Here is a 13,026-nt window from a genome sequence, read left to right on the forward strand (position 1 = left end):
GCAAGCAGATTGTATGCGAAGTGTGCAATCGTTCACTTAATCGTAGTAAAATAAATAAAAAATCTCCATTCAAAAACTGTGCAATTAATTCACAAAAGACGAAGCATTTGAAGGTACACATTCCCAAACGGATGCGGTCTGTCTGATCGAACGACTAACGGTGTGCGTAGTGCTCAGTCCTAGAATGGTTTCAATTGTTTCCTACCTAATTTGTGGTCTACCAGTTTACGAAAAAAGCAGAGTCTTCACCGTAAGCTCTCCAACGCATACACCAACCCGGATTCCTTCTGTTTGCCTACCCTATGGTGCTCTTTGAGAGCGATACCTTAATGTGCCGCGGTAGCGGATAACAAAAATCTTTAACTGCATATCGGCCACACTTGTGCTGCTCGGCAGAAACTTACATACGCATAAGAAAGCAAAGGATGATCGTTTCTTCCCATTCTGTTCTCCTTGGGGATCCCCTGTGTAATCCCACCAAGAGCACTCACCTCGCTCGACGCTTGTGTAGTTTACTATTCCGTTCAATTTGCTACTTTTTGCTGCGTTTTCATCAGTATTGCTCAGTCTCACTAGGATTGGTAGCGTTTGGGTAGTTTTAAATTACTTTTTTTTTGGTTTACGCTGCATTAACGATCGTGTGGTGGGTTCTTCTACACTACTTCGCCCCAAACTCGGGTGGTGTAAGGCGCTCGACTCGCTACTCCTCCGGCCAACCCAAATCTTCACCGACGAGTTCGTAGAATTTTTGATTGTGTTCGACGAAGAACTTACGCAACTTCGATACGGCGACCGGATCGACCCGCGGATGCTTGCGGCCCTTCGTCTCCCGCAAACACTTATCACCCGTCTCGTTCCGCAGGCAGTAGAATCCTTTCGTTTCGTTGAAATAGAAATTATTGCTACCGATACGCGGCTCAATGCCTGCGAAGAGAGAGAGAAAGAGAGAAGATGGACTGATTTTTAGTTTCATCGGAGAAAGATACTTTGGCGAACACTTGCCAGGCTGTTAGAAGCAGACTAACAAAGATATAACATTATCCAACTGACGAGAAAAAGTTAAAACGGATGGAACTAGGACTCTGCAAGCGTAGCACATAGTTTTTACCACAACCAGCATAAATTCAAACTCAAATAGTCCCTTTATGCAAGTCACAGGAGTAGAAGCAAAAATCCTGAACGGTTTTCACAAGCTGTTCTAAAACACCTCAGAATAGAGTCCATAAATAAGTAGCAGTTTTCCAAGCAGTTTTTGTAGAAGTGTTAAGTAACTGTTTCCATTTGTAAAAATAAAACTTATAAAAAATGGAAGAATACGGAGCTGTAGTTGAAGGTTAGAGATGGGTTTAATTTAATTTAAGGGCAGTGGGGTAAAATTTTTCCAAATAATTTGTCAATTCCTCTTTCGCCGTTCGGACAGACTGTAAGAGTACATACAAATTGCAGCCAAATGGGCAACCGGACAGACGAACGGCAGCGCACAGGAGCAAGATATCCACTTGACCGACACCATTAGTTTTGGAAACAGTTTTCGTCAGTGGCCCAGACTGGAAATGTCAAGAAGAACGGCCACTGCAACCAGCAAAGCAAACCGGTTTAAGATACGTCTGTGCCACGGGGTGCAATTATCCATTGCTTTGAACCAGTTTAAAGCTTGGTGAAAGTCTTGAACGTTGTTCTTAAACGAAAGTCTGCACGTTGTTAAATCGATATAAAATAAGGAAACTCAACAGTATTGAAAAAGACGTTTGAATTACTTAATTAATAACTGTCAGTCAGACTTTTTCGCTTTCAATCAAAGCTCTTAAAAGTTGCTTGAATAGATGGTAATTATAAACAGCATGATCCGATGCCAGTCTGCTTGAAAATAAGCGAACGAAACATCATTAACGTCAGCACCATGATTCTGCTCGTGTACGTTTGGTTCGATTCAATTCCAACTCAAGCGCCATTTCGCCAGCAGGAACAATTATTAGCCAATCGATCCGATTCGGCTGACATTTACGCGACAGCTTGCGCAGTCGGTAATTTCTGAATCGCTTTTAGAATCTGTTAATTATACTCTATAGGTCGAATATACAGAGGTCGTTTTGAACTAAAGATTTCTGAAACGATAAACATGATTGGTTGGCGCAATAAATGAAAATATGAAATATGTAAAAGGGAACGTGTGTTCGCTATCACAGTGCAACATCGCCCATGAACATAACGGTTGGTGAACTATCGATTCGTCGGACGTAAAATCGATGAAAGTGAAATGTCAAAGACCCATACCGTGCTAGGAGACCCTACAAATCCTTGACTCATTTATGAAGATGATATTTTACGGTAGGTCACGTATAGCTTACAACTATAGATCCTGTTTGGTTCAAGTCAATGAATTTTTTGATTTCTTTCAGACTCGCCTTCAATTTTTTTCAAAAATATTAATACATTGAACGGCTGCTGCACTTTTCTACATTCTAATAATAACAGTATTTCGACAAACTTGCGTCAAATCTAAAATCAGCCTTCACGCTTCACGAGCATAGAAGGTGGTTGCACCAAATAGACACCGAGCGGTGGCAAAAGTTTTCTAATTACTGCAGATGGCAGCTTGTACATGCTGCTCGTGAAGCTTGTCAATCTCAAGTCGCAGATACTTCCCCACTGCTCATGCCCTAGTGGAATCCAATTTACGACTAGCTCCAATTTTAGCCTGGTTAGGGCTATGGATTTTACATTGGAAAACAAAATGGCGTTACAAAAAAAACTCACAAAGTAAGTACTGGCCCTACTCGACGTAGAACGGGGTGATAGTTTTTGCTCAGTGGTTGGGAAAATTGAAAATCTACCATTCGGCGTGTCAGACTTTGGCTAAACCGCAGGCCATCAGAACAGCCGATATCTGTCGAAAGCATAATAGGCAAGGCTGTTGCTTGAACGTCACTGCGTTAATCCTATTTGCCGGCCCCTTCTAGTGACTCGTTCGTTCAGTTGGCACGCAAAAATCAATAACATGGAAGAGCATGTCGTTCTTTTTAATGGTTTGTGAATTACCAACGCTTTCCAGCGAGTGGCAGCAAATGATTGATTGTACTTCGACGATGCTGTTATCGTTGCCACACAAACAGCACCGATGGTCGCAGATGGACAGAACCGCTCAATTAAAAGGTGATTACTATCCCTCCAACGGACGCAAGGAGAGGTGTGATTAGACGACCGTAGGCTCAAACCCCTTTCCAGGTGGTGGCAGTAAAAATGGTTACAAATAGCCTCACTAAGCCGACACCTTTTAATGGCCCATTCAAGTGAAGACACTATATAGGAGTGCTTAAACAATCAAACGAAACGAGGCAATCAGGATATTCATTATTTAATGTAAGGTACGCGATACAAAATGCATTGTCATGAGGTTGATAAAGCTTCGGTGCAGCAAAACAAGCTTTACCGATAATGAAAAGTTTTGCTCTAAAGAACATACAGCAACTGCCATTTGTTAACTAAAGCCGACAAGTTTACGCTGCGAAACGAGTTCCTTGAACTCAAGCTGGTTTCCACGAAAAACAATTTCTTTGAACTTACCTAAAAAATCCTCAATCCGTCGTAGTTGAGAAACCGGGTCGTCGATTAGCTGGTCACCGTTGACTACCAGCAGTTGTTCACGCGGAAACACCTCCAACCACCGATGCACGTGGACGTGATACTGAGAGATGGCCAGCGGTCGGTACGCCTCGTTGACCGTTCCGTTCGGCAGGATAGCGAGCTCCTCAAACGACCTTGACCAATCAAATACGAAGCGAGGCAAATGAGAGGAAAACGATTACAAAATCTGTTGGAAAACCACAACCGAGGTCCAGTGGTCGCGCGCATTCCAGGAACTCGCTGTACTTAAATCTTTAAAGTAAAAACGCTTATCTTCGGAGTCGCCAGTCAATATCAGATCTCATTGAAAGGATGGCGCGAGTATGAAACACACGTGTTTCTGGTTTTGACCTTATTTCTATTATTTAACGTTACTTTCGATAATTCACTCACTTCGACAGCGGGGAAGTTGACGAGAGGGTCTGCTGTGGAGGGAGGGCTGCCGTTGCCGCGTGGCTTCGGAGTTGTGTGTAATCGGATATTGCTCTCGTTACGGGTTCCCTTACAATTAGTAGCAGCTTGATGGATGCATTCATCGCTCGGACTCGTTCCGGAACCTGTGGAACGCATAGTTACGGTACACATGAAATATGAACTATAGCTTCATTGTAATGTACACGAAAAAGACTACAAATTGGAAACCCCTTAATATAATAATGTTATGTTGCAGTTTTGCTGTTCAAATTGATTACGAATCAATTAGATTTATCGAAAAGTAAGAACTCTAATAGATTTGTCCATTTGAAAAGCACTTGTTCTACGCTTCGCCAACCTTCAACCCGCAACGTATTCAGATCTTAATTGCCAAAACATTCTTTTCATCCGTGAAGGTGCCAAGTGGCACTTGCGATCCATTTCACCCATCACCGTTAAGCAATTACGGCCCAGTGCTTCACAGGGAGTGTTGCTTTAACAAATCGCCAGGAAACAAGTTAAATCGGGGCAATGAAGTGATGCAAAATCTTTTGCAATCTTCCAGTGCCCCTTTAAGGGCCACGATGCCCCATTTTCACAGACACCAGCTCACCCCAAAACAAAACAAACAAAATAGGCTACACTTTACGAACAACTTGCCTTAAACCGAACTCTCGCCAACGGCTGGCTATAGGAGCAACAAAACTTGGCGTAAAGAATGGCAACCTCACGAGAGCGGGGTGCAACAACTTGAGGCCACGTCGAGCAGTGCAGCCGTCAATTTTTCCTCCTCGTGATGGGTGAGAGGAGAGCCAGACATGCTGACGGTTCGGTTTTCGGTTCAATTTCAACGACCTAGGTCAAACGGATGTCCTTTGCGGTTGGGTCCTGGGCTGCCGGCCCCGAGTGTCGTTGTCGATTCTACGTACCAATGTGATTGTAATCTTGCCTTCTCACGCTAAGGCCACTGTCACATGGAATTGATTCATTTACTCCTTCGTACCGAGCTCCTCCGACCACGACGGTGGCGGTGCTGCGGCGCACATTGGCGTGCCACGGCGTTTTGCTCCGTGTCATTCCCTGGCCTTGCCCAATGTTGCGGCCAAGGAGGGCGGGACAAAAATTTCACTTTTGCAACGGTTGTGGTTATAGTTGTTGATTTTTGTTTGTCCGTTGACGGGTGGGGAACTTTCGCCAAGAGTGCAGTCAGTGCGGTTGCAACTATTATGCCACGTTTCTATGTCCGCCGTGCCTCACCGTTGGTTCATCACAATAATGTTTAGCCCCAGGTACGGTGCCACGACATTTCAAGTTTCGATTGCCACTCGTTCGCAAAGCTCATTTCACAGTGACATAGCGCTGTTCAATAATGTTATTTGTGTCCTTTACTGCAAATTTTCGACAGCTAGCTAGCGGCAGGGCTTTGAAGCACGCTGACCGAGACCCGTTCGCTTGTGAAAATGGCTAACGAATTGCTGTTACGTTACAGGAGTCGAAGTCGTGCAGTTACAATTTGTTTATCTTTTTTCACATAGATGACAGGGGCAAACGAAGGCAAATAAATATAGTAACAATGTCTTGTAGTTTTATGTTAACCGTGGCGGTATGCGGTACGACGGTTATTATTTTGATTAACACTTTGTCAGGTTGATGTTTGGAGAGTTTTGAATTAAGCTTTCGGTTTCAACCGACGTTCATTTGAACTGTAGAATGTTGCAAGGTACGCTATCGAAAGACGACCCGAAAAAGATGCTCTCTTATCACGATGCATGCATCGCAATGGATAAGTTACGTAACCGTATTCATTTTATGAATTGAAGCGTTAGAATAGCTGCTTAGTCATTACACAGAACTGTGTCAAGCATGACGATGCAATTGTGCCTTTACCATGGAATGTTACACTATGGGTTGTAGTGGAAAGACAAAGGATGAAGATCGAGGTAATAAAAAGACTGATAGGAAAACATAATTGACCAACCTCTGGTGTGACGAAATAGCTCGGGCTCTTCTCGATCGTTATCTGGCCACGAAAGGAGTGTGGCATCTTCTTCCGGTACCACTCGAGCCCCTTCAGGTAGTTTTCGTCGCGATCGAAAAAATGCACCTCGCCGGCGGCCTTCTGTATCCTTGGGTGCAAGTACAGCATCTCTAGCAGGGCGCGTGTGCCGCACTTTCGCACTCCAATTATCAAACACTGTCCGGAATATGGGAACCATGCGATGTAGGAAACGATGTCTCTAGCGAAAGGCGCATTCCGTCGGCATACTTACTTGCGGAAGTCTACGGCTAGTCTTTGGGAAGTGTATCCGATTCGGGAATATAAGCGGCTGGTTGATAACCGGTGGATTGGGTATGTGATTTGTCAGAATTGCAATTTTGTTCTCCGAGATCGCCGTCGCTGCCTGCGAATGGTGGGATAGGTTAAATGCACAGAAATATAATTAACAATTGATCCGACCCACATCCGGTCATCCTCACAGACCTGTATACTGTAGACCGCGCTGTCGTACAATATGTGAAACGTAAGAAACAGCGAGAGAAGCATTACCGACAGAAACAGAGCCGCCAGTTTAGGCCTCGATACGCCTACGACGAGGACGCAATCCGAGTGAGAAGGATCTGGCCCGAGGGGCCTCATAGCCGCTTTGGGTAACCATCTGCGAGAGACGACAAGGGTTGGTATGGATTATAGAATGAGTGCTACGGATGGAGTAATAAATCAATGACAAACGGATCAATATAAAATCAATGATACGCAATTGACACAGCGGTTAGCGCAAGCTCCTTAGAAGAGCCCGCACCAAAGCCTCAATTGACCGCACCGATTAGGCTGAAACATAACCTAGACAGGTAGATGAAATCATAGCTCCTAGACGTTTATTTTTCACCAACAGAAACACTCGCGAGCCAATTTTGTCAACACTAAACGGTTCAAGCCAGATAAGCGTTGTGGAACGAGACCTCCCACGGCAGAAACGAACTACAATTGTCCCGAGTTCGGTTGACATCGAGAGTGAATAATTCATGGTCGCTGAGTTACGATTCATCAGATAGTCCAACTTTTAAATTAACTTTTACCGTACCGGAGAGACAAACAGACCTCGTTAACCATGGAAATTTCCATTAATGCTCACGGCTGGAAACATTCCTCCCACTGCAGCGTAAACAAATAATATGCCAAGCACTTCTACAAACATCGAAACGAATGGCAAACATTGATTGAGATAATTGCTCGAAGGAAAATGCGGATTTTGGCGGCGGATCTTCGTGCCACGGTTCCAAATTTATCGCTGAATGATACAACGGAAAAGAGAAAAATTGAGATATAATTCAATTCAGGAGTTTGGCAAATGTGAGGCCATTTTGGGACGCTTTCAATACCTCTCGCAGTGCCGTGCCAAAGGCGATTGTGCGCGCACGTCCTGTGGCTATCTCCCTAATGCATAATAATCATGCTCACCTCATTTACGGAAATGTGAAAAATGTTCTTTATACCCTGCTTTTTGCTACAGCCGCCACCATTAGAGGTGACTTTGGAACGACAAGAAAAGTTCCCAAATGTGTCTGGCGTTTCACGGCACCTTTCTTTAATTGTCGACCCTTTAGCTGCGTCATCGGCTGTGTGACGAGCAGTGCAACAATTCTCTACCGGAAGAGGTCATAAAAAGTCGGCATTCAGGAACCATTAACATTTACTAAAATTGTTGCTGCTATCGTCTCCCTTTTTCTGGCCCCGATCGGGCCAGGTTACGAACCAAGGACAATACTAGACAGCATCCCTGGAGCCAGCGATAAAATAATCATGTTATTTATAAATGTAAAAATCCGGGCCATCTTCACCGTGCGACTAATAAATTTCTTTTTTTCTGTTTCAAACGTAAACCCCAAAATTTTGTTGTGTGGAAGAAATGCGTTGGAAGAAAGTCTCTCGTAGTCTCGTGTACTGTATAGGCCTAAAAAATCAATGCGTCACAGGGGTGGTCACAGCAACTCACAGGTCACAGGATCGCTGGAATGCGATCCTACCGCATGCTTTGGCAGTCTGTACTTTCTGTTGTTAGCTCTATGATGCTTAAACATAACTGATTGGATATTCGCAGAGCATGATATATAAATAAAAAATAACAAGAGAAATGTGACTCCTACGGCACCATGTGCCGTTGCACGGCTATCAACCATGTACGGTGGTCAACCAAGTGTGTGTCGAAAATCACAACCTACAATATCGAACATTAGCCAGAAAGACCATAACTTGATTTACGTGAAACCAAATGCTTCGACGAGTGCTCAATAGTGCCCAATAATCCCGCTACCCGTATTTACCATACCGGTTTTAGCTTGCACTAAAGACAATGTTAATCTCTGATGCTCCCTGTAACAGTTCGTTTCTGCGTTTCGTTTTAACTGATTGTCATTTACATTAATTCAACCCAATGCACAAGCGCCAGGGCAATTTCTTTGAATACCTTTTGAATAATCGACTGGGATTTGTCATAGTTTCCGATAAGCTTCTTGCACCTTCCAATTATCCCTTCGACAACGGCACAACACATTGACCGATGTACAGAGAGCGAAACAGAGTTGACATCGTGAATATAAAATGAGCGCTTGCTGCTAGAGGAACGGATGGCTAAGTCATCAAGATGACGCATCTACGCATCACAAAGACTTGATTATGTGTGCGAGGGTTCGGCAATTTTTCAAACGAAATGAGCTTCACCTTCTTAGATTTACGACCTTTGAAAACCTTTGTTTCAACGTCATTTGGCTTATTTGCAGCTCAAGCTAAACACATCGACATTTCGGTCCAATAACTCATCCCCAATAAATAAGGCTCAGTCCTTCCTTTTAAGATTAAAAAATCATTCTTGATGGGTTGTGTGGTTCCGTGCCGTACACGTTACATGTCATTATTGCATTCGTATGCAAATAAGCCTGAGGATACTAGAATGGAAACAGAAGAGTTGACCATTACAAAACCCCTGCTACGGATATGGGGTTCTTTTGTGCGGTATTCCTGTGGGCGCTGGTAACACACGCTTAATTCTGACGTCTGTGTCCTTGAGCATTCGTTAGTACGCATAAACTGTCGAGCCACCGTGGGACAAATTTTAATTATTGTAAGCGTTTTGCCTTTGCTGAGTAGCGAAAGACAATTAAAAGTTTAAAGGCAGGCCTTCTTGTCTTACTTAAAACTTAATCTACACTCGATTCTACCACTGACGGTTTGGAAAGAAGCCACGCAAGAAACGCTTTCCTACGCCTTAATGATCCTTGCGCTTGAACCATCACCAATACCGAGCCTCCACCAACGACACGGAGTGCATAAATGGAAACATGACAACTTCCGGTGCCCCTACGGCAACCAATCGCAGCAAGCCGTTGGTTCGTTGCACTGGCAACGGTAACGTGTGCACGGTTTTCACTGGGTGCTTTCCTCGATAAGGTGCTAGTGCGGAAAGTGCATCAACAGCAAAGGGCAATAAATTGGGATTAAAGGCTGGAGGGAGACGTTGCGGACCCCCAAACCAAGGCTGTGGGTTGTAGGCATTCAGCAACATGCAATGAATGTTCAAAATATCAATATGTAGGCATTAGCGCTAAAGCGGGCAAAGGTCAAGCAACATGTTGGCGCGCTTTGAATATTCCGAAACACGTTGAACGTCTTTCAAGGGCTCCCTTTGACCCTTCTCTAACCCTCCCACTCGTTCAAATGAGCGCTTTAGTTGCACAAAATTGTTGCTTTCCGGGGGGGAGTTTTCTGACTTGTAACACCTGCCCTACGAACGTTTCCGCTATTACAAAACGTGCAGCAGGTTTCCTCTGACAGCTGTTGATTAACGTACCTGTTACGGAAGCCACACGAATGTCAATGCGGTGAAAAGTCCATTCGTTTGCAAGAGCCGCCCTTGCGCTATACTACAGGGTCTAGTGTTTGTCGACACCAAAAGATATACTGTATCGTTATCAGTGAGTTTCTATCAAATCTAAGCGTAGTGTCGCTTTCAAGAGCGCTTTCAAATCACAGTGCAATTGAATATTAAAATATTATTAGAGGGAAAACATATCTGCATTATAAACTTTTGATTCACTGTTGCCCCACAGCTTAACATATGTGTGGCATGCATTAAGATTATTGCTTTCTCTTGAGTAAAACTGTAAGGTAAACGTCAGTCTTTCAATAGCTCGAGAATTCATGAAGTAATGATTTCGTTTCGGACTTGCAAACAAGTATTGATTTTCATTTTCATCACCATCACTTCATTGTCAATTATTCGGTTTTCCAATTCTATTATCATTTCATGAGTTCAGCTTCCAGACATGAAGACGAGCATCTTTTTGGTATTAGGTATCTGCAACTACTATTCCAAGAACAAGACAAGAAAGCCATCTCGGCGGTTTCGATAAAAGAAAACGGTACTACACAATTCAGTAGACCTCCTTCAAAGAAGATGTCCTCATTCTTTGTACGGCACTAAATCCACTAGAAAGGTTCAAAACCTGAGGCTCGAGCAGCTTTCTTCGCCGTCAGTAGCAATAGTAACCTGTTATTAATACTTTTAAAACAGCTAACCACTTTTTCGTCAAATGAATGTATGCTTACTAACCAGCACGAGTTGTGGCCAATTTCATTTTGATTTGGACGTTTTGTAACGGCGAAAAGCTAAATGCTATGCTTTTTACAAACATGCCTACATAAACTAGAAAAGGAAAAGTGTTTATTTCGGCTTTTAGTTTCACACATAGACTGAGCTTCCAAACGTTCTGTTCTGATGGCAGAGCGACGAAACTGGAAGTATCATAAAAGCGGACATCCTAATCGGACCAATGGTATCTACGTCTACTTTCATCTCCGGTACTAATAAAGCCAATCCATAACTTCCCGAGCATAAACCAAGGACACGGTACCCAGCTAATCAGAGTCCAACATTGAATTATAAAACGGCCACCCTCCGCACAACTTACAGAATATCCAATGGTAATGTAATGGAACAATCCCTCAATTGATCACTGCGCCGTTTTGTGGGCATCGGTCCGAGTGGCGATGGTGATGATAGAGCTTGGTTGGTTGAGCGCAGCAGCAAAATCGATCTCCTATTATTTCCGCTTCCGGTAGTTCCATCTGCTACAGCGCGAGTGCATCAGAATGACAGGCGTCGATTCGAGACGTGCAGCACCGATTGACCGGAAAGAGAGTCCGGTTTGGAGGCGACAGTGACGACGAACTTTTTGTCGAAAATCGTTTCTCGATTGGTGTTTGGTGGGGTATGGACAGATTATGTTTCTTCCTGCTTTCTGTCGTTCATTGCGTGTTTACGTTTATCCGCCGACTACAACCGCCAAGCGGTCTTGACATCCAATACGTTCATGGCGTGAATCAATCTAAAATGAGCGCTCGTTCCGTATTTTTGAACCGGAAAACGTGCTCTTGGCTTAAGCTATGTCGAACCTTCGGTTCTGATGTGTTCGATGGACGTCTAGAAACGACATAAAACTCGTATCGCCTATTCGCGGTTCCGTTTCACACCTTAACTTACACTACTGGTACTTGTAAAGCTTTCGGTAGATTACTATATCAAAACCGTGTTTTCATTATTATTAGCTTAAAAATTGTGCAGCGTTCCCACTACACGAGGCAATTGCTGATATGCATTGTTACGTTGATTTCTGATTCCAGGCGACTACTTCAGACAGTTTTCATGATATGTTTCGTTGACGATTGCGAAATCTGAAAGCAAATGGAAAGGATGAAACATGGTTAGTAATCGTTTTGATGCCTTCAAAAGCTTATCGCTTTCGGTTAATTCAAATGAATAGTCACCAAAAAAGACACAATACTAACTAATTAGTAACGCTTCGCAAGAACTCTTGTGATTGGAAATGAAGCGTTAAGTGGTATCATTACCAAAGATGGAACAAATTCAATTTTAGTCACACAAAGATTAGGCTTCCGCGTATTTTTATAAACCATACCTTTGCTTCTTATTACCGCACTCTTTTGCTGTTCCATTACGACTGACTCGTTATCTGCGTAATTCTTATCTTCTTCGTCGTATATGTTCAGTATAATCCTCAAAAATTCGTCTCTAGTTGTCTTCTTCTAATCTTTCGTTCGCGGTCGCGTCTAGATAAGCGCGCCTGATCAATCAAGCTACAACGCAATCAAGCTTAATTCTGCTACTGCTTCTACCTGGCGGACACTCTGCGAATAGGCGCTATCAATAACACTTCTAAAACATTTCACCGGAAGTTCATTGAAATGCGGTATCCTTAGTTGGCATACTTCTTGTCCAGCCATTCATTAGGGTGCTCCGAAATGCTCTAAGCGCCACAATCCTCTCCTGGAAGCGGTCTCAGGTAGGGTTAACCAGAATAAAATTATAACCGAGCCTGGCCAGCGGTCCAAAGTACTCCACAAATACACAACCCTCTGGAATGTTCCGCAAACCCACCGACAATGCACTACAGCGATAGTGGCACAACAGCACCTGCGAGAGCACATAACAACCAGCTTTCCCGCAGGTACAATGCAGACACATTTAGGGGCACGGACGAATGTAAATGGACCACCATTTTCGGCCCGCTAACGGTTTGAAAACCAAAAAATTGATTAAACTATGCTAGCGAATGTCAGCACCAAACAGCCGCAGCAAGCTAACCAACCGGCTGGACCTGCCGGGGTAACTAACGGAGTAATTAAGGATAAACGACATTTTTCCTTTCGCTCACATGACCAGCACACACCGGCAGCGATGCAATAATAGTAATAACAAATGTAAGGTTAGTGTGCTATGCTAGTAAGTAACCGCCCTAGGTCTGGAATTCACCGCGATAGGTCCGACTGAAGAGAAGAACGAAGAGGCGAAACCGAGAGGGAGAAACATCCGCAAGGCGCGTTTTATACAGCGTGACAAAATTGTTGGGTAAATATGTCAGAGTGTTGGGGTATTTCGCTCTCAAGCTTATCGGGATAATGCAATGAGCTGC

General features: G+C 43.8%; 1 protein-coding gene across 1 annotated transcript; it reads right to left on the reverse strand.

Moving 5' to 3' along the window:
• Window positions 1–700: 700 nt before the first annotated feature.
• LOC131205274 (heparan sulfate glucosamine 3-O-sulfotransferase 5) lies at window positions 701–11,327 on the reverse strand. Its single transcript, XM_058197306.1, has 7 exons — window positions 11,005–11,327; window positions 6,521–6,695; window positions 6,309–6,440; window positions 6,017–6,232; window positions 4,018–4,181; window positions 3,565–3,758; window positions 701–924 (listed from the first exon to the last, which is right to left on the reverse strand). Exons 1-7 carry the CDS (start codon window positions 11,067–11,069, stop codon window positions 701–703), a joined length of 1,170 nt encoding a protein of 389 aa, XP_058053289.1. The 5' UTR covers window positions 11,070–11,327.
• Between the last annotated feature and the right edge of the window lie 1,699 nt (window positions 11,328–13,026).

This window comes from Anopheles bellator, chromosome 1 (genome assembly GCF_943735745.2).
Source record: "Anopheles bellator chromosome 1, idAnoBellAS_SP24_06.2, whole genome shotgun sequence".
NCBI lineage: Eukaryota > Metazoa > Arthropoda > Insecta > Diptera > Culicidae > Anopheles > Anopheles bellator.

What these genes read in the sequence shown, in the direction of transcription:
- LOC131205274 (XM_058197306.1), bottom strand. Translation starts at nt 11,069, where the DNA reads ATGCCCACAAAACGGCGCAGTGATCAATTGAGGGATTGTTCCATTACA. An exon ending in CTAGCCGTAGACTTCCGCAA is followed by an intron (nt 6,233 to 6,308) that starts GTAAGTATGCCG and finishes TATTCCGGACAG; the next exon opens with TGTTTGATAATTGGAGTGCG. An exon ending in ACGGATTGAGGATTTTTTAG is followed by an intron (nt 925 to 3,564) that starts GTAAGTTCAAAG and finishes CTCTCTTCGCAG; the next exon opens with GCATTGAGCCGCGTATCGGT.